Here is a 21960-nt window from a genome sequence, read left to right as displayed (position 1 = left end):
CAATTGCAAAGTACTATAAATACATTTCATTTTTATAACAACTTTTATTTTTATATTACAGATTCTATAATCTGTAGGAGCTATCTTAATGATTGCCTACAAGTTCCCATTTTTATAGACTTTAAGTATTACCTACATTTAGTCACCAGTTGATTTCAAAATTGGTGGCAGACTTGAGTAAACCATAACTCGGGCAAAACAGTTGATTAACTGTCTTACTTCTTGTACCCAGTAAGCAATAATTTAGGCCCCAACCCTGCAACTGGATCTATGCAGAAAAACCTTTGAATCTGTATGGAACCTGTGTGGAGTTAGTAGCCTTTGTGGACAAGCGCAGGATGAATGTAATGTTAGGTTCTGACCTTTGTGCTTCTCACTGCCAGCTGAATCTAAGCTCCCTCCATTTATCAGGATTTTTCACCATTTCACTAAGCCATAGTGTACTGACATTACATAAAGGTCCTCTTTGCCTGTACAGATGGTCCTTCTGTTCAAGAGCTCTAGAAGATTGAAGACCTTGAAGAGGCCATTTCTGAGTGAGGGGGGTGGGAGAAGAACTCCAGAGGTAAAATACTTTTTTTACTCTATTCTTGACTCTCTTACCAAATATCAAATGTCAGCTTTGCTTAAGTTGAATTGATTAGCAGTTTTAAGGCATTATATATATTGTGACAAATGTCTTATGAAAACTCAGTGTGTCCTGTGCTTCCTGGTGGATTTTGCTTGCCTCAGAGGCTCACAGCAGGCCACAATTTTAGCCCTCACATGTAGGGCTTTAGTTTGATATTTGTTAAGCTCTTCATCGTTGTCAGCGTATAGTAAAATGGAGAATAAATTCCACATTTTTTTCCTTGAGTGGAAATGGGGAGGTGGGTGCTGGAAGGGGGTGGAGACCCGGGCTTTATAATAGTAGCTGCCTGTGTGAATCCCCAACACCTGCTATAAGGCAGCTCTGCAATCTCTGGGCTACTTCCCCAGTACATTCCTTCTCACTGATTCATCTTCCTAGTGTTTAGTTGTTGGCTCCTTTCCTCCTACTCCCAGTGGTGCCCTCTTCCATCCTCTCAGCTGCACATGCACCCTAACTGTAGGCAAAGCTTTTATAGCTAGTCTGAACTGGCTTTCTTAATTATGCCCAGGTATCCTAAATAGCTTAGGCCAGACTGACTCTGCAGGCCTGGTCAATTAGCCCAGGTGTTTCACTGCCACTGATTTCCTCTGTTGGTTCTAAAACAGCCCCTCCCTGTTACTCTGGGGCTGTGTCTACACTTGCACGATCTCGTGCAAAAGCGGCCACTCTTGCGCACAAACTTGCTGCCTGTCTACACTGGCCGTGTGTTCTTGTGCAAGTAAACTGATGTTCTAATGTATAAAATCAGGGCTTCTTGTGCGAGAACTCTGACGCTCCCACTCAGGAATAAGCCCTCTTGCGCAAGACCTCTTCCAAAAGAGGCCAGTGTAGACAGGCAACATGAATTTCTTGTGCAAGAAAGCCCTATGGTTAAAATGGCCATCCGAGCTTTCTTGCACAAAAGAGCATCTACACTGGCATGGATGCTCTTGCACAAAAGCACGTGCCAGTGTAGACGCTCTCTTCTGGAAGAGTTTTTGCAGAAGAACTCTTCCGCAAAAGAGTTTTTGCGTGAGAACACGCCAGTGTAGATATAGCCTGGGAGCAAAGCTCTCCTCATTCAGAATCTTATACATCTCCCATACATTACTTTTTTTATATAGCCTTCTGTTCTGACCCTGTCATTCCTATATAAATTGGAAGTTAAAATTGTCCTAAGGTACTAAAACAAAATTAGATGAACCAAAAGGCATCTGTATTACATTTGGATAATTAGTGATTTTAGATTATTCCAAGCACAATCCTTCACTTTTATAGATATTCCTGTACCAGCAAATGTATTACATTACTCAATATGTTTCTTCTGCGACTCAGTTCTGCTTCTAAGATATGTTATACAGTTTTCACCCTGTCTACATTATCAGCAGATCCTTCAAGAGTGGCTATAGTTGTAAGGTTGTTACTTGTTTCTTATAGAATCCTAGAACTGACCTCATGGCAGGATCAAGCACTGTGTGGATTATCTTGGATAGATGTCTGTCCAACCTGCTCTTAAATATCTCCAGTGATGGAGATTCCACAACCTCCATAGGCAATTTATTCCAGTGTTTAACCACCCTGACAGGAAGTTTTTCCTAATGTTCAGCCTAAACCTCTCTTGCTGCAATTTTAGCCCATTGCTGCTTGTCCTATCGCCAGAGGCCAAGGAGAACAATTTTTCTCTCTCCTCCTTATAACATCCTTTTAGATACTTGAAAACCACTATGATGTCCCCTCTCAGTCTTCTCTTTTCTAAATTAAACAAGCCCAGTTATTTCAGTCTTCCCTCATAGGTCATGTTTTCTAGACCTTTAATCATTTTTGTTGCTCTTCTCTGGACCTTCTCTAATTTCTCTATTTCCTGAAATGTGGTGCCCAGAACTCTAATCAGTGCAGAATAGAGCGGAAAAATGACTTATTGTGTCTTGCTTACAACACTCCTTTTAATGCATCCCAGAATCATGTTTACTTGTTTGTTTGTTTTTTTGTTTTTGCAACAGTGTCACACTGTTGACTCATGCTCAAACAAAAAGATTGTTCTTCAAAAAGATTGTCCCAAATTTTTGGAAGCTGAGCCTTTAGAAAGGAAAATGAAATCAATTGCACTCCCTTTAGTTTTACTGTGGTGTAAATAGTGAACACATCTATCAAAAATAATTGGTCAATCTGTATAAACCATCATAATGCGATATTCCCTGGTTTTTCTCACATTTTGATAATTTAAATCAGGCATGTCCAAAGTCCGGCCCGCGGGCCAATTGCGGCCCGTGTTCCGGTTTAATACGGCCCCACAGGTAATTTGGCAAGATCTATCTTTTATGGCCCCCAACGAATCCATATGTATTGAGATGAATACATTGTAAAATCTCAGTTAATGTCAGTTGGTCTAAATCAGTTATAAATATATTTGGACACAACATGTATACTTGGTGTTATGTTCCTGTTCATATCTTTTGAACTTAAAAGTTGACAGACAACCTTTATTACCAATAATATGTAATGTACTTTACAATGTTCCTGACATATTTCAGCTTCCTGGATTTTTTTTTCATCTGGCCTTCAGATATGAAAGGCAGAGTGATTTAACACCTGTTTAGATTTGTCATCCATGTGACGAAATGAAAAGTATGCCGTTTGCAATAAACTTTGCATAAAATAGTTAATTTGCATTTAATTTTAATGGTTCAAAGAATGTCAGGCAAAATGGTCGGCCCTCACGCATGTTCACTTCATCAAATCTGGCCCTCTTTGAAAAAAGTTTGGACACCCCTGATTTAAATGGTTGGGATAGTTCATACCTTAAATCTAATCCAGACTCTGCATCAATTATATTTGGATTACATTTTCTGTCTAAGCATAATAGCTAAAAGTTCTGGAGAATAATTAAGGCCTATCCATACCCTTCCTTCCTCTGCAGCTGCTGCATTGTATCCCACATTTTGGGAAATGCTCTAGTAAATATTAACAAAACATCCTTTCTGATGTAACTTCTCTACAGTCCAGTGAATTACATTAGGGAAAAATGGGGCCCACTATGTTGAGTGGTGTGTTTTGCGGAAACTGAAATCTTGTCTGTAAATGAACATTTGTTTGATAGGTAAACTGCAGGGTCCTTTTGGAAGGACAAAATAAAAATTCTTGATGATGATTTGGTTCCAAAAAGCTGGGGAAGTAAGAGGCAAAGCTGGGGAAGTAAGAGGAAAATTGCATTAATGAAGGCTTATTATTAGGGCCTTTATCAAATTCACAGTCCATTTTTGTAAATGTCAGTCTCAGCATTTACAAAAAATTAAATTTCGTGGTTTCAGGTATTTAAATCTCAAATTTCATGTTATTGTAACAAAACATGAATATGTATTTGAAGAAATGTAAACATGTAAAACATATGATGGACTTCTCCCTCCAAAATGTGATTGCCCTCCCAACCCATGCCATGCCTCCCTTACTCCTGTGCTGCTGCTGGCGGCAGTGCTACCTTCAGAGCTGAGTGCCTGCCCAGCAGTTGCCTCTCTCTGACTGTCCAGCTTTGAAGACAAGATAGAAGTACGGTTGGCAGTATCACCACCCCTCTACAATAGCCTTGTCTTCCCCTCCTCTCATTTTGGGTCAGGACCCCTGGTTTGAGAAGCTGTATGGAAGTGAGGGGCAACCTAGGCTATTGATGGGTCACTTGAGTGGCCCTCCTTCATGTCAGTGAGTTGCAAGATTGTCGTAACCAAGATGGTCTCCCACGATAGGATAGTTTTGCTAAGTATAATGTTGCATACCAACCTCAAAAAACTGAGTACTTTTGACATGTTGTTTTTAATTTCATAGTAAAAAATTTAGAAGAAAGGTACTAGAATGAATGAAAATACCCTCTGCTGCTTTCAAAGCCCAGGTAAGTAAGGCTATTTAATTGATTTAGCTAACTTGTATTTAAATGTTTACAGAACTGGTATATACATCAATACAAAAGATTGAATTTAAATCCAGTACTATAACTCCAGTACGTGGTTTGGTAAATCAGTGATCTAAAATAGGGGCGCTCAACCTTTTTTTTTTTTTTTTTTTTTTTTTTTTAAATCTGAGTCTTCCCTTTGTCCCCCAATATGCTATAAAAATTCCATGGCCTATCCGAGTTGCAACTACTCTTTCTGGATATAAAAGCCAGGACTAGAATTAGGGAAAGCCATGCCACTCCACCAGAATGCAAACAGCCTCAGTAGCATGATGAAGTTGTATTCCAATATCAGAAAAATGCAAAGCAGCTACCAGGTCTCTTATTAAAAAATTATGTGTTAAGTGACAGTTTCAACATCTGTTTCCATTTTGGAAGCATTGTTTTGCAGTCTCCTTACAGATAATGTCTAGCTTCCACCTCCTTAAAGAACAGTTATTTACCTTTTAGTATCTGGGGTTCTTCAAGATGTTTTTCACATCTTGATCCCATGATCTGCCTTTCATACTGGCAGCTCAGAGTCTTAGAAATGAGGATTCTGGGTGATCAAGGAATTGAATAGCAGTAGGGGTTGCTATGCCCTTTATGCTCTCAAGTCATGTGTGACCCCTACTGTACACTGCTAGTGAAAATGTTCTGAACACTTTTTCTGGGATACATGTGCACCTTAAGTGGGATCCACGTATTTAGAACATCTCTAAGAACCACAGTTACTAGTAACCATTCTTTCCATTAATATTGTGCTGTTGGGATCCTCAATATATCTATTATATGTCTATAAAAAGTTGGGTACAATATGTTTATATTCAGATATCAATTACTCTACACGTTTAAAATCACAGTGTTTAGGTGCTTAGTTGAAATGCCTTAAAATGGGCATTTTAACTGAAGGGGTGCAGCTTGCTGGTAGGTTCCAAGAGATGCCTACTGGGTCAGTAAAATCCCTTGGTCCCTGTAAGCTGCACTGCGGCACAGCTGTTTTCTGAGCCCCTCTCAGAGGTTCAAAGCTCCTTCGCAGGCAGGGAACCTCAGGTCACTGGTGTGGAGAGGGACATCTAGCTAGGCAGCAGCTAAACAGAGCTAGCTGTGGCCTTGAATTGAGGAGTTGCCATAGCAGGTAAGCAGGCGAGATGATGGAATAAGAGGCTGGGAGAAGGGAGGGAGGGAGTCATTAATTAATTGGCTTGGGGAGGAGTTAGGGGCAATGGGAGTTTAGAGAGTCCCATCTGCATACTGAGAAAGAGGCAGAAACTGAAACCCAGCACTCTCCTCAAGCCTCCTGGGCATTAAGGCCAGATCTTTGCTATCAGGTAGAGTTCTGGCTTTTATGAGTCAGAAGTAGCAAGTACTAGGTGTGATGCTAGTTTTGTAGGATGAAATCTTATTTGCAAGCTCTTGGAATTATGCATCTGTGTACAAACCCGAAGCCATGTGTTCATTGATTCTGGGGTTGCTGTCCTTTGAGTTGGTGACACACACAAGGTGAAAGTTTCAAGCCAGGAGAACTTTCATCTGTTGTGTTTTTTTTTTTTTTTTTTTTATACAACATTCTCCAGAGAACATTCTCCAGAGAAACTGTATAAGCCTTAGTGAATGCCTATTACTTTACTGTCTAGTGTCACTAAATATTGTATTGTATTAGTCATGCTCTCCTTGCAAACACTATTTCTGATTGACTCATAGATTGGTTTAGCATCTTAAAGCTGAGCTATGTGGGAATAATATGCATTTTGTTGTGTTTACTAGCGTGAGTTGTTAGAAAGATGATGCATGTACTGTAAATATTAATTTTATTTATTTGATTTCATATTAAATATTGTAAGCATTGCTCCATGTTAACAATCTCCTGTTTTAATATATTTTCTTCCACGCATATGGACTGTTTAAAATATATATAATTTTATATATGTGTTTTGTTTGTATTGGTGGTGCACATCCACACACTACCTCAATATTGGTGTTACACATAAGAAATTTCAACCCACTCAAAAGAAAATTCAGCCTGCTCAATGATAGAAAATGTTAAAGGGGACACTGGTCCTTGGGATCCAGCAGGTGCCAGGGAAGAAGCCGCTTGCAATCTCTCTTCCATTGCTATTTCTGCTGTGTACTTCAGAGCCTACCCATGAAAAAAGGAAGTCTAAGGCATGGAAGTGTAAAGCAGCTGCAAAAAGTGGAGAGAAACAACAGCTGCTTTAAATTAAGTGGAGTGTAGTAAACAAACAACATGGAATTCCATCTGTTGAAGAACAGATGGGTGGTACTGGCTTTATTACACTTATCCAGTAGCCTAGCTCATGCTTAATTTAAGGGTTATAAACCAGCATTTTCTGTTAATAGGCCATTTCCATTCAGTGTTTCTAAACTGTGTTTCAATATTTTAGCCTGTGTCCTCTGTCAACAAACTGATGACTGTCCAGAAAAATATGGAGAAAAGAGAACTTACAAGGAATACAATCTCACTGTTCATTACTACTGCTTGGTAAGTATTTCATATAGATCCTGAACCAAATTCCAGGATCTTACCTATTTTCTGATGAGAATAAGTAAACAGCAGTGAACCTGCAATTCTTCATCTGCAGAATTCTAAGATCTCTTTTCAAATTTCCAAAATATTTGCTTTTAAGGAGATTAGTTGATCTTGTTTTCAGTTTATTTAAAGGCTCAACAAAGGAAAGGAAACACATGACAGTGCATTTACTACTCACTCTTGAATAGTCACGTTAACAAATAGCACGTTCCAAAATAATAAAAGCTTGATAACATGGATCCATTACCACCAATTTTTAAAAATGCTATCCCATCTAGCTCTTCATCTTAAATGAAGGTATAATTTCAGAATTTTAAGATCTAAGAACTCAAGCATTCATTAAAATATTTCCCCATACCTTTCAGTATAATTCTGTTTTTACCAGCATACATTTACTACTTTGTTCACAATGGGGTATTCCTCATTCTACCTCATTTGGTTTCATTACAGTGCTACTAGACCTAGCAATATAGTAGTTCTTTCAACATAGGTCACAACTCCAGTAACTCAACCATTTTTAATAATAAAACTTTAATTTGAATTAGTTGTTTGTTCTCAGTTTAATTAGACTTTTGTTTTTAGCTGTGATAAGAATATCATCAGCTACAATTGTTTTTTAATGTAGGAATATCAAGTCTAGTATTCATGTTCTTGCTGCAGGAACTCCATAAATGTCTCTGGTAATTGTCTTTGAAGTGAAATAGTGTTAAAAATAAAACATTTTAAACACGTGCCCCAAAATTTCTTTTGCTCTTTCTTGTGGTATTATTCTTTTATTAGCTCTTCAGTTGTCGTCCTCCTTCCTGGGCATATAAGACTTGAAGTTCCAATATAAAAATCTGAGGAAGGAAAACCTACTATCTGAATAGTCTTATCTTATGAAGATGCAAAAAAATGTGCAAGCCCATTGTTGTTCTTTGTAGATTACTTTTAAGGTATTGATATAGTTTGTGGCTGTCACCAGAGCATACGTTGCTTTGGCCATGTAAGGTGGCCAGAGTAAACTCTGTACCTCAGATGCCTTCCATAGTAGCGATAATAAAGGTGGCTCCCTGGTATCCTCCTCCCACTTCTGAAGGAAATGATTGCCACCAATACATTCAAAGAACTTATTGGGCATTTTGAACGTTGCTGTATTATTCTGCCAAGGGATGTCTGGATAGTTAAAGTTCCCCATTACTACCAGGTCTTGTGTTTTTGAATATTTGTTTGTTCAAGAAATGTCTCATTCACCACTTCCTCCTGATAGTAATGATCTGCTATAGATGACCAAATATCACCTATTGATCTCCCCCTTTTATTTACTCAGGGTCTTTCAACTGGTTTGTTTCTTACCTTTTTTGGACCTCAGAGTGTATATATTCTCGATTATATAATGCAGTACCTCCTACCTGTGGTCTCTTGCTCTATATTCCTCTATACGAATATTAACAATCATGAGATTTAACCCATCAGGTCTCTGAAACAAAATAAGTCAAATTTAGCTTATGAGCTAGTATTTCCAGTTCTTCCTGTTCCATACTTCTCATATTTGTGTACAGATATCTAAGATGTTGAACAAATTTCCCCTCTCTTTTCCCTCTTGTTTCCATGACCCCACTGTAATTTCCCCTTCTCTGTCCTTCCTCTTTCCCCTAATATGTAGCCCTCTGATAGGGTCACCTTTTTTTAATATACCTACTTGTTAGCTTTAACCATCTGCACACTTCGAACCTAATTTAAAACCCTCATTGCTAAGCTGGTGAGTTTAAGTGCTTAGGATAAAACTTATTTTTTCATTCTTGCCCATCCATGCATCCTAAAACGTTTCTAAATTAGAGTTGGCCGTTCTGCATGGTCGTTGGTCATAGTCTCCTGGACCCTATAGTACATTCAGTTATGTAGATTCCTGCTGTTCCTTAGAACCAGTATGGTAGGAGGAAAGGAGGTTTTCTGTATTGAAATGAACAAATGCTTATACAGTAATTCCTCATTAACACATGCCTGCTTAACACGTTTTCACGATAGCATGATTTTTTTTAGGGAACGTTTTTTGAATTACATGACCATCCCTGGAATAACATGATTTCCCCAGTTGGCCGTGCAAAGTGGTGGATGGTTCGCCGCTTGCCGTGCCATTCCCCGCTGACTCCCCTCTCCGGAGGCCTTGCCCCCTCTTCTCCACCCCCGCTTGCAGGCCAGCAGCTGGGTTTCCTCAGCTGGCCCATTGCCGGCGGTTGCCCGGGGCTTCCCCCACTTCCCTGCAAAGCGGCGGAGGGTTCGCCGCTTGCTGCGCCATTCCCTGGCAACCCGCCTCCCCCCTCCCCCCCCCCCCCGGGCTAGACACAGTGCGGGTCCCGGCAGACCCGTCACAGGGGCATACTCCCAACCGCCTCCCCTCTTCTCCCCTTCCCTTCCCCAGAGCCAAACGCCTCCTCTCCCTGCTGTAACCCAGTCCCCTTTCTCCCCCAAACTTATGTCCCGGTCCCAATAGACACCACTGCTTGAAACACAACCCCTGCCTTTTCCATTATTTTTAGTGGGAAAATTGACCCCGCATAACATGTTTTCACTTAACATGATCATTTTCGGAAACATAGCTATAGTGTTAAATGAGGAATTACAGTAGTCCAGTCCTAGACATTAAAGTTGATTTAAAATAATGTCTTGGAATTGCATATTAAAATTGTATCTGTGTTTGTAGTTGATGTCAAGTGGAATTTGGCAGAGAGGTGAAGAAGATGAAGGAGTTCATGGTTTCTTAATCAATGACATTAGGAAAGAAGTAACCAGAGCTGCAAAACTGGTAAGAATCAAGCTCTAGTATTACTGTTAATCACTCTTACTTTATACTTTAAACTCTAATAGATCTGGTTTGTAATGAATCTATAGATTTCTTTATTTTTTAAATTAAAGAATGATTTTTCTTTACAAATGGAAAATACTAAGCATTATATTTTCCATTCTTACCTATTGTGCTATGTTTTATATTTGATACATTGTCTGGGCCCTTATATCCTACTTTCAAGTGCTTGAATTCTTATTTATAAATGATTGTATATATCGGCAAGTGTATGTGTGTCTAGATATATAGAAAATATTGACAGTGGAACTTGACTGATAATTGTTACAGAAAAGGCAAGAGACAGTGATTGAGACGCAATAGGAATATTTCATTTTCAGCTCTCCAACAGGTTAGGTATAAAATGGATCAGAGTTTTGAGGACTAAATACAAATAACTGATAAAACAGAGGATAAAACAAACACTGAGGATGAAACAAAAACATTTGTTTTGGAAGTCTTCCTTGAATAGCTAAGCAGGAGCCAGTTAGAACGGGTGGTCTAAAATAGGCAGATTACCTCCATGGCTTCTATTGAGCTCCAAACTGTTTTGTTGATAGAATTAACATATTGTAATAATGGCGCTGCACTAGTACACCAACCTTCAATACCATGATTAAAACACTGCCAACTTATTTGTCAGTTTCTTTAAGTCTTTGAAAAGTAAATAAAATAGAAATAAATTTAATAATGCCACAGTTCTAGCTTAAACCCCTCCCCCCGCAGTATAGCACCACTCCCTTTTTCTATACTCTGTCAAATTTCTTTTGTTAATGTTATAATTCCTGCAATTTTAGTTGGACTTGAGTTTTAATAGGCTTTCATTTGTAAAACTTTCTCTTAGACATGTAATATCTGTAAGAAAAAAGGTGCATCAATTGGATGTGTAGCACCCAAATGCAAGCGAAGTTATCATTTCCCTTGTGGGGTTCAAAGGGAATGCATTTTCCAATTCATGGAAAACTTTGGGTAAGTACTTTCTTGCCAGGTATAATTTATATTTTTTACTGAATTGGAAGTGCTCCTTTTTGAAATACACCTGTTCTTCTTTTTCCTACTAAAAAGGGGAGTGGTCATTGGTCTCCTAGTTTTCTATTTTGGACAAGAAAGAACTCTGCTATTTTTCTTACAGTTCAGAGGATCACATTTTGAAGTGTACTGTATTTTGTTTACATTTTTCTCACTTTGTGCTTGGGCCTGAGGTGAGTGGAATGCCTGAACCAAGAAGCAGGGAGTGGATCTTCTAATAGCCATCCCTTTACTACAGTACTACTATATTTTTGAAATAGCTTTTCAATGATTTTAGGGTGCAACTAAATGTTAGCACACACTTTAATGTTCTCTATAAGAACATGAAGAATTACATAACTTGTAAACAACACATTTTTATATGGAACCAGTGAGATTCACTTTTAAAATCTAACCCTAAAGGTGTTTTTAGAGTATACCCTCACTTTTAAAATCTAACCCTAAAGGTGTTTTTAGAGTAAACCCTCACTTTTAAAATTTCTTTTTTTCTTTCTTTCTCAAATTCTGTTAAATCTTGGTTTTTGTTTTGTATCATGTTTTTTTTTTATGTTATGTGGGCTTTCTGGAATTCAGAGATTAAAAAATTAAAATACAATAACAAAGCAATGAATTTAGTTATTTTGAGTACGCAACACTGTTTTAAGGACCAGAAATGCTTTAGTGGACCAATGAAAAATCTTTGGTGTTTTTAGTAATCTTTTTGAACAACTGATCAGGAATCAGAATCTGTTTTCTTGCTCTTATATTACTTTGTGCGTGATTATTTTTGCATGTTGAATTTAAGGTTTTTAACTTCTAAAGTATTTCTAAACTAAATGTGTGAAAAACTAAAATTAGTGAAGCCTGCAGTTATGATCTAGGATATGAAGTTACTCTTTAGTATTAATAACAATAGATTGTTTTTGAAGGTTAGTGTCATTAAGCAAAGCTTTGATTTTTCTAATTAAGGTCATATTGTTGGGAGCATCGGCCAGTTCAGAAACTTCCATCTGGTGAATCTAGAGGCTCTTCACAATGTACAATATGCTTGGAATTTGTTGAGCGCATTCCACTGTACAATGTGCTGAAGAGTCCTTGTTGTAAAAATGCTTGGTTTCATAGAGACTGCTTGCAGGTAAAACAACCTTTTATTGTGATTCTCACAACGTTTTATTTTGTACTTGGAGTAATAGAACAAATTAAAGTTTACATTTTTATTTTAATATTCAATAAATGTACTAAAGCAACGTCAACAATAAAATCTAACTTCATCTAGGGATTCTGTTGATTTAGAGGTCTGGGAAAAAAATAACTAAAAGAATCTTCCCAATCTTGCAGTATCTAAGAAACTTTTTTTAAAGACCTTTCAGATCTTTACTCTTCATCTTCAGGAAGCTTCTGTAGAAAGAAAAGTCTGTTGGGACTGCACAAATGCCCTTTTTCAGCCCTGAACATTCAGAGCCTATATCCTAAAAGGATCACGTGGCCTTAGTTATTTCTTTTCCTTCATTTCCATGACTAGATATGGGTGTAGAAATCTTGTCTCCAGATCTAGAGTGAATTGGAGAGAAAGTCATTGAAAGGAAACCACATGGTCTGGAGATGGTCTTACAGGCCCAGCCTCTGGATCAGCCATTTACCCTTGTGAAAAAATAAAATAGACCACCTCTAGCTTCAAGGTGAGACCCAACTACAGTGATCCTTGCACTAAAGAAGTCCATGCCAAAACAGCATATATGAATGCAATGCCCAATTTTCAATAGATACCATGACCTCATTAGCTCCAAAAGGATGGAAACAGAGTAAATGTTAATAGTTCTAATTTTCTTTTCTGTTTCTGATACAGTATCAAGCTCTGAGTGCTGGGATATTTTTCTTTAGGTGTACAGTGTGCAATAATAAAGACAAATTTCAGAATGAAATGTTGAGAATGGGAATACACATTCCCGAAAAGTAAGTAACTTCCAAAAATTTTGCAAATATCCATATTGTATATTCCACCCTAACTAGGATAACACAACCAAAACCATGTATTTGCTTACACAGCATAATTCAATTATCATTGGATTTGTGGATTTCTTCTGGCAATGAGAGCAGTTTATTTTTTTTCTTAGATACGATCTGTGTCTTCAGATTTGCGGAATACAGGTTGAATCTCTCTAGTCTGGCAACATCCTGACCACAGATGTTTCTGGAACAGAAAACCCCAGCCACAGAGGTCACCAACGGTTGGGAGCTCAGCTGGTCTGATAGCAGGCAGCCCTCAGGGCCAGTGTCATTGGGACAGGGAGCCTGGCCAGTGTGCCAGCCGATGGGAGCAAGGAGCTCTGCCAGCTGGGGGCAGGGCTGGCAGCCCAAATTGGAGCCCCACCAGCAGGATGGAAATAATGCACTACCTGGGCTGGCAGCCAAGAGGGGAGCCCTAGGAAAATTCAAGCAAACTCCCTTGTTCAGGACTGCTCAGGTTCTATGGGATGAGACCAGGGAGATCCAACCTGTACTAAAGTAAGAGGCTACAAATGTGTAGGATAGAGATATATTACTACTAAAGTCTAGAGATAATATTTAATGTTGATAAGTGTAATGTGTTATCATTAGAAACTTATTTAAATGACCAAGATATTTTTAAAATATGGGCAGTTCAATTTAATACGGGAAAGCAGCTGCAGTGCCCAGAACTTCTCTCGTATCCACTCCATGCTGTATTTTCTTCACTTTTTTTGGTCTGGCCAACCTTTGCTATCATTCCCTTTATACAGTAGAATCTGAGTTATGAACACTAGAGTTATGAACTTACCAGTCAACCACACATTTCAATTGACTTGGAAGTACACAGTCAGACACAGCAGAGACAAAAAAGTAAATACAGTACTGTGTTAAACACAAACTACTTAAAAAAAGATTTGACAAGATAAGGAAGCCATTTCTGTACTTGTTTCATTTAAAGAAGATGGTTAAAAGCAGCATTTTCTTCTGCACAGTGATATTCCAATGCTGTGTTAAGTCAAATTAATTGTAAACTTTTGAAAGAACAATGTTTTGTTCAGTGTTCATAACTCAGAAGTTCTGCTGTAGCCAGGGCCTTGCTGTCTTCATTTCACTCTCTGGACTCTGCTGAGGACTTTGCTCTTTTTTTTTTTATCTTTTTTTTTTTTCCTCCCTTAACTCAACCCTTAAGAGTACTACTACAAAAACTATCAGTTCTACTTCCAGAATTGGAAAATATTATTTTTAGTGTTTAACAATGATTAATCCATGCACGCTAGGAAATCTATTTTAGGATTTTGTACTTCTGTGCGTCACTATAGAATCTAAATTCCTTTCACATAAATTCGTAAAGGAAAACAAAAGGTTGGGAACGAGAGGTTCAAACTAAGGTTGCTAAAATATTGGAATAATTTCTCAAAAAAATTAGATATTTTCTCTAAAGTTGTTAAATTCTGTAAAACATGGACTTAGTTCAGAGGACAATTTTGAATAAAAATAGACTCTTAATTAGGGATGTTTGAGTGTAAACAACTAACTGTTTAATGAATAAGTGGATGCTTATCAGTTAACAGTGTTGTTTATACTGATCGATGCCACTAGAAGGGGTTGGTGGCCCTGCTCCCAGGGAGGCTTCACTCTGCGCTCTGGAGTATAAAGCTTAGCAAGGTTTTCAGCTATATCATTACCCTAATACACTATTTTTAACAACCCTGTGGTTAATCCAAAAAGGTTCTTCTTTCTCCTTCATCTTAATGTTACTACATGCTGGATGTTTGCATTATGTCATGTCAAGCATATGTACATGCTTTAAGAACTCCAATTTTACTATGTGCCTAAGGAAAATAAAGTTATTTCAGTACATAAATATAAAATGTTTTTATGCATGTTTGCAATATTTACAGAGATGCATCCTGGGAACTTGAGGAGAATGCATATCAAGATCTTCTGCAGCGTTATCAACACTGTGACGCTAGAACTTGTCTGTGCAAGAATGGGAGAGACTATAGTAAACCTGATAGGTATTAATATACACACAATTTTTCCGGACAGATATGTTGAATGTAATATGATGGGTATGGTATATTAAGTGAACGTGTGACACATAGAATGTTGAAATGTCTTTTTAAAAATAAACAAAGTGGATTGATTTAAATCATTGATTTAAATCACCAAAAACAAATAATTGATTTTAAATCAAGTTTGCCACTAATACTACTTCACATTTCTGCAAACAATGTTGCAAGTCTGATCACTAAAACAAGTTATTTTGCACCTTGGCATAGCATTTTACAACATCTAAGAGCATATACTTTGTGCGGGTTTTTTTAAGATAACTTGATTTTTGTTCATTTAGGAAATAGCACATAATACTGATTACCTGTGTCAAGCTGCAGACGCAGCAGCAGTACATTAGAAACGGTAAGAATTAAATCATAAACACCAACACAATACCACTTATATTTTATTAAACTAAATCTTAAATGTCACATAAATGTTTCACATTTGCTATTGCAGCAGTCTGAGTTGTCAGCTAATGGCTGGCCTTAAACTCTCTCTTTAAACATTTTTCAAATTTTATTAACTCTAACAGACAAAATGTCTGGTAGCACTTTATAGACTAACAAAACATGTAGATGGTATCATGAGCTTTCGTGGGCACAGCCCACTTCTTCAGATGACCACAAAAGCTCATGATACCATCTACATGTTTTGTTAGTCTGTACAGGATAAACTTAAAAAACAACAAATGGTCTGGTAGCACTTTATAGACTAACTCAGCTACCCCCCTGAAGCTTCTAACAGACAAGTTCTCAGAGCACTTCCACACTGCTGCTGTCATTTTAATGTGGATCTGATTCCAAATTGCCAAAAAGGCAAAGACTGACTGCTTAGAGTGCACTTAAATATTGGGGTAAGCTTAATTGAAAACAAGTATAAGATGGAGTTTCTTTGGGAATACTGAATTATGCTGATGTAAAATAGGGAATAGATTTATGACATCACTATTATGGTCTGTGACAATGATGTTCCAAAAGAAGGCATGGATTATACAGTATAAAATAAGAAAATGATATAAGTAGCAATTGGCAACTTGAGACTTCTCTTGTTTCAGCATCATATACTTGAGTGATGAATTCTAAACCTAGTTAACTAATTAAACAAGCTATAAAAATTATCAAGCTAAATTTTTTTTCTAGCAACATCCAATATAGCAAACAGCTTGGGAATTTACTTATACTAAAAGACAGAGAGAGAGTGTCTTGAAGAACGCTGCATTGTAAAGTCAGTCCACATTGGTTTTTCAGACATAGCCACATCTTCAACCACATCATTTTCTCCGAATAAGCAGTTTTCCTTACGATGTTTTATTCTTGCTGGTAGGCCCTGTATCTTATTGCACTCCTTACACATGTTTCTGTTTTTCTCAGGGAAGGCATTCCTGCAGAATATTCCCAGATAGGCTTTCTCGTACATTCAGAAGCCATGACAGTTTTTCTGTGGCAAAAGTGTAGAGGAATATAAGGAGCTATGTGCATGCTAAACAATGTCTTCCGATTTTCCTTCTGGTCCAGTCTGCTGTTCCTGTCTATGCTGCCTCTGTCCTTTACTATATATTGTCTTTAGACAATATCTTAACTAATTCCATCATGCTTGGCTCAGGTCCACAACCATATAAGCACAGAACAAAAACAATCCTATTCAATCTGTTTTTGTTGGGGATGTCAACACGTAGACTACTACATGATTAACTGATAAGTCCCTGCTTATTGGTGAATCTTGTTGACTACATGCATCCACCGCCTCCCCCCCTCCTCCCAAATCTTGCTGCCTCTGTATCAGAGGCAGTGGGGGTGAGGGAAGGGGAACCAGTGCCCGTGAGGAAGTGTGAGCTGTGAGGATCCAGCTTAGAAGCTGGCTCCTCCTCAGCACTGGAGGGAGGTGCAGAGCTCAGTTTGGATGCAGGAGGAGGGAGGTGCCAGGAACTGGGGCTAGACTCAAGAGGAAGGAGAGAGGGGGATGAAATCAGAGCTGGTCTCAGCAGTTCTGTGAGGTTTTGGGGGGAGGTGCAGGGAAACGGGGCTCAGCTGTGCTGGGGGGGAGGCATGCAGGGAACCAGTGCCGGGCTCAACATGGCTGAGCTGGATGGGGGAAGGCATAGGGAACAGAAGGGCAGCTCATCTGGGCTGTGAGGGGCTGCAGGGAACTGGCGCTGTACTCCCTTGGATTGTGGGGGATGGTTTTGGGGGAGGTGCAGGGAACCAGTGGGAGTGGGCAGCTCACTTGGGTTGCAGGGTAGGGAGGTGCAAAGAAGCCTAATGGGGATGTGGGGAACCAGGAGCCCTGAAATCAGCTCCCCTGGTCCAAAAACATCCCTCTTCTGGGACCAGGGAGGTCCAACTCCTACTGAAGTCCTCTCCTTGCACCCTTCCTCCTAGCCAGATACCCTACCCCCAATCTGCTCCTGTTCCCACCTCCCCAAGTGCCCGTGCAGCGCCGAGTCCTCCAAACCCTGGCCCAGGCTGGATGGAGGATGCAGCTGTGTGAAACTGAAAATTTATTCATTTTTCATTCTTTTTTTTTAATATGCATTTATATTTTTGGGCTTCAAATAACAGTACTGAAAAAAAACAGGTTCCAACTAAAGTAAAAAGTTTGGGAAACCCTGGTCTAGCCAGCTTTCTATCCATCTTACAGTCCATTTATCCAATCCATATTCCCTTGCTGGCAAGAATATTGTTGGTGACCGTATCAAAAGCTTTGCTAAAACTGGCACTGGGGGCTTTAGGAGGACCAGAAACAACTTACTTGCATATTCATCATTTGCTTAATGAATATGCAAATGAATGTTACTGGTCCTCCAAAAGCTCGTGAATGGATTTATTGCCGCCTGTGTCAAAAAGTTTGGGAACCCTGATCTACATGTTTTGTTGGTCTTTAAGGTGCTACTAGACTATTTGCTGTTTAAGCTTTTTCCTATTACAGAGTAACTCAGCTACCCCTTTGAAGCTTTTTTGTATTCAAGCAAGCTGTTACATTTCTGCATTAGAGAATGAAACAAATTAACCAACAGCAACATTAACAAAATATTTTTTTACAAAAGCTATTTTTAGGGGGTTTTTTTGTTTCTCAAGAAATTACAAACAAGTTACTAGGCTAGCAGGCTGCTATATTTTTGCTTCAGAGAATGAGATCAGTTAACTAGCAGGCAGGCTGCTACTTTCTGCTTTCCTGGAAACAGACTTGCTTGCGCATGGTAAATGGATCTATCCCCCTTCAGACCCAATGAGCCACAGTAGCAAGTGAGAGGGACAGAGGCCTTGTCTGCACTGGTACGTTTTGTTATTAAAAATTGCCTTTTGGCAACAAAATAGTGTATTTACACTGCAATGTAACTTCTGTCAGAAAAAAACACCTAGTTTTGGTGACAAAACACTTCCACCCCTGTCAGAGACTTTCACCCCTGTTTTGTTGAGTGCTGGCTTCTGCCAGTATCCTACAATGCCTACCCTGATGGCTATGCTCAGTGTTTTGTGATCTCTGCTGACCTGCAGGCATGCACCACTTCCCTTTCAAAGCTCTGGGAAATATGTAAGGGTATGTCTACACAGCAAAGTTAATTCGAAATAACTTTGCTATTATTTCGAATTAACTTTAATAGTGTCTATACGTGCAAACTGCTATTTCGAAATTAATTCAAAATAGCGGAGCACATATTTCAAATTTTGTAAACCTCATTGTACGAGGAATAACGCCAAATTCGAAATAGCTATTTTGAATTAAGTGCTGTGTAGTCACTTAATTCGAAATTGGGGACCTCCAGCCCTTCCCAGGGAGCCCTGGTGGTCACTCTCGGCACAACCAGGAAAAATCCTCTCCTCTCCCCCAGCCCAGGGGCCCTTAAAGGGGTAGAGTCTGGCTACTGGGCATGTGCGAGCCAGAGGCCTGCTTGCAGAGAGCCAGCATTCCCAGCCTTGCACCAAGTGGCCCCGTCATGAGCTGGGCAGCCAGTGCCAGCCTGGTGTCCCCTGCTCAGTTCCTCAGCTACCAGGGGCTGTAGACCATGTGCGCCCACTTGGACTGGTGCGGAGATCATGGACCTCATTGAGGTTTGGGGGGTGGCCCCCAATGTCCATGATCTCCACACCAGGTGGAGGAACGTGGCCGTCTATGGCCGCATAGTGGCCACCATGGCCAGAAAGGGCCACAGGTGCACATAGGAGCAACTGTGCCTCAAAATAAAGGAGCTGCGGCAGGCGTATACCAGGGGCGGCGCTGTAGCAGGGGCTGATACCTGCTACTTCCCTGTCCTCGACCGCATCCTGGGGGGCGGGACGATCTGCGCCACTCCGGGGGGCAACGAGCCAGGACCGGAGGTCCCTGACACAGATGCGGCAGAGGGGCCAGCACGGAGGGTGCCATGCCAGCAGGACCCCCGAGCTGTCCCAGCACCGGAGTCAGTAGCGTCATCAAGGGAGGCCACACCAGGTAAGTGCCTTCACTGTCCCCTACCCAGTGGGGAGGGAGACCAGGGACTGCATGCGTGGGCCATGGATTGCGCAGCCACCTGTGCACATACGGTCACGTGCCATGCCACCCTTGGGCAGGTGGCTGCAGCTGTGTGCCACATAGGCCGTGGCCTGATAGCCACACGCATGTGTGAAGAGACCTGACATGCTTCTGACCCCGGGGTGGGACCCAGCAGGATGCCCTCCCTTCACATGCCCCCTCTACACAGAGGCAGGGAACATCTCCCCTCCTGCCTTGGCCGCATTATACACGGCACAGGGGAATGGGTGTGGTCTTGGCAGCTCCCACTCTCGGGGAGAGCCAGACATCCCGACAGTGGCCTCTGTGCAAGCACATCCGCTCTGACGGTACAGGGCATGGTTGTCCTCACCTTGTAAGGGGTGCTGGGCATCATTCACTGTGTCCCCAGGGAGAACTGACCACTCCCCTTCTTTCTCCATAGCCGCACCACCTACACATGCAGGGTGCACCAACCCACCCAGGACAGCCTCCTGCACCCAAGGGCTCCTCTGGACCACCAGCACATGGCAGGGGCATTGGGACCAGCACCTGGAGGCCCTGCGAGCCCTGCACCATCCAGGACTGGGTACAGGAGGACCTGCAGTTCTGCTGTGATCTGCTTGTCCATGGCTGTGCCATGTGCTCACACCTGCAGGCCCTGTTGCAGAGCGTTCTGCCCCAGCGCCTGCTGCCCTCCCACCTACTGTTCCTCCTCCCATTCCTGCCCACCTCTCCCTCCTCAGCCTCCACACCCTCCTCATCAATATCCACACTCCCCACCTCAACCTCTGCACCCTCTTCCCCATCCCCCTAGGGACACCGAGGCCCCCTGCCCCATGGTGCTGGGAGGCAGTTTGCCCGGCTAGACCCCCCACCCCGAGCGCTGAGCTTCTCTTTCCCCTTCTTCCCCTTGCTTCCCCCTTCTAGCTCCCTCCTCCAAGTTTTCCCCTTCCCTCTCTTGCCACCCTTCCCCAGTCTCCCCAGAGGTTCATCCCCCCCCCCCTTCCAGTTTTCTACAATAAACCCAGTTCATATTTTTGAACATACACGTCTTTTATTTGATATCAGGAAGGGGGGAGAGGGTCTAGGGAGCAGTCAATGGGAGGATGTGAGGGAAGAATGAGGCATGAGCCCCTGGTGGGGAGGACTGGGGAGGCTCTTAGTGCCCCTTGGGGTGGACGCTCTCCCGCAGGGCCTCCTGGATCCTGACAGTCCCCGCTGGACCCCCCGGATGGCAGCCTTCAGCGAGTGCAGCCAGGCTGATGGCAACGACCCCACAGGATGCACGTCATGTCCAGGGGCAGCTGTGGCTCCATGTGGCTGAGTGCTTTGCTGTCCCTTATCAAGGTAGACAAGGTTACAGGGAACCCTGAGAACTGTCTGCCCAGGGTGTGGGGAGGGTCCCTTTAAGCAAGGAGCTCAGTTAGCCTCAGGCAGCAGCCCTACACGCTAAGTACTAACCTGATGCCCTGCCGGCACTGGTTCCAGCCAGCTTTAACTTTGGTTCAGGGTCCACTCTGTGGATGTGCTATTTCGAAATAGCAAAACACTATTTTGAAATAGGTTTTGTGTATAGATGCATTATTTCGATTTAGCTTATTTTGAATTAACGATTTCTAAATAAGATAATTCGAAATAGCGCTGTAGTGTAGACATACCCTAACTGCTGAGAGCTGCTCCCTTTGGAAAACAACAAGCAAATCATTGGAATGCTTCGTTCTGCTGTGCACTGCGAATACAGCAACAAGCAGACTGCTACTGCAGTGGGAGCGCTGGAGAGAGTGCTATGCTGCTTTGACATTCCTCAGCGTAGAGAGCTCACAGAGCTACAGGGGAATCCTAAGCAGCACAGAGATCAGTTCTACCTGCTTACAACACTGCACTGTGGAATACTTACCCACATTACTTTTCTCTATGCAACGTTGACAATGGGAGGCAGAAAAAAAGTTTGACCAGTTTTTACTGTTGGTGACTTCTGCATGTTGATAGCACTTTTGTCGCCAAAACTTCCCAGTGTAGGCACAAACAGAGTCTCTGTCTCTTTCTCTTTCAATGTCAAGCCCCTTTCCAGCATAGTGATCTGCATTTCTGAGGCTGCTCTGAGCATGCTGGAACAGATGCACTGCTTGGGCAGTTGGGAAAGAGGCACGTATCTCCCCATAAATTTATTTTCACATTTTTCTGCATGGAAGTGGGCAAATACATATGCAAATTATGAGTTCTGTGAACCCACAGACGCATAAAATTCTGTCAGTACTGCCTGCTGTTTTCAGCACTGTTGGTAATCTTCTTTACAGGGCCTTCACGATACTCTCCTCTCGGTTTCCCTCCCACGTTTGACCATTTGTTCAGAATTTATTTCAATGGGTTTTCCTTCTTTTTCCGTTAGCCCCAGGAATTTGTCCTTTTTTTTTTCTTTGTTTAGAAAAAAGTTTAATTGCTTATACTTGTTTTATCTGCCTTCTTTTTATTCTCATATCTGCCTGTCAACCCATTTGTCTCTGTCTATCCATTCTCATACTTTAGCCTGTGAT

At 41.1% G+C, this 21960-nt stretch overlaps 1 protein-coding gene across 2 annotated transcripts in view; it reads left to right on the top strand.

Moving 5' to 3' along the window:
• The window catches only part of G2E3 (G2/M-phase specific E3 ubiquitin protein ligase), a 63670-nt gene that overhangs the window by 18835 nt on the left and 22875 nt on the right, over positions 1–21960 (top strand). For both annotated transcript variants that reach the window (XM_075926989.1, XM_075926988.1), the window contains exons 2-9: positions 479–565; positions 4427–4490; positions 6935–7032; positions 9764–9865; positions 10746–10870; positions 11879–12044; positions 12756–12862; positions 14800–14916. In XM_075926989.1, the coding sequence (XP_075783104.1) occupies positions 4454–4490; positions 6935–7032; positions 9764–9865; positions 10746–10870; positions 11879–12044; positions 12756–12862; positions 14800–14916 (752 nt within the window). In that variant the 5' untranslated portion in view covers positions 479–565; positions 4427–4453. The remainder of the gene's footprint in view (positions 1–478; positions 566–4426; positions 4491–6934; positions 7033–9763; positions 9866–10745; positions 10871–11878; positions 12045–12755; positions 12863–14799; positions 14917–21960) is intronic.

This window comes from Pelodiscus sinensis, chromosome 4 (assembly GCF_049634645.1).
Source record: "Pelodiscus sinensis isolate JC-2024 chromosome 4, ASM4963464v1, whole genome shotgun sequence".
Lineage (NCBI taxonomy): Eukaryota > Metazoa > Chordata > Testudines > Trionychidae > Pelodiscus > Pelodiscus sinensis.
The sequence above is the reverse complement of the archived record's forward strand: the minus strand, read 5'-3'. Positions and strand labels throughout refer to the sequence as shown.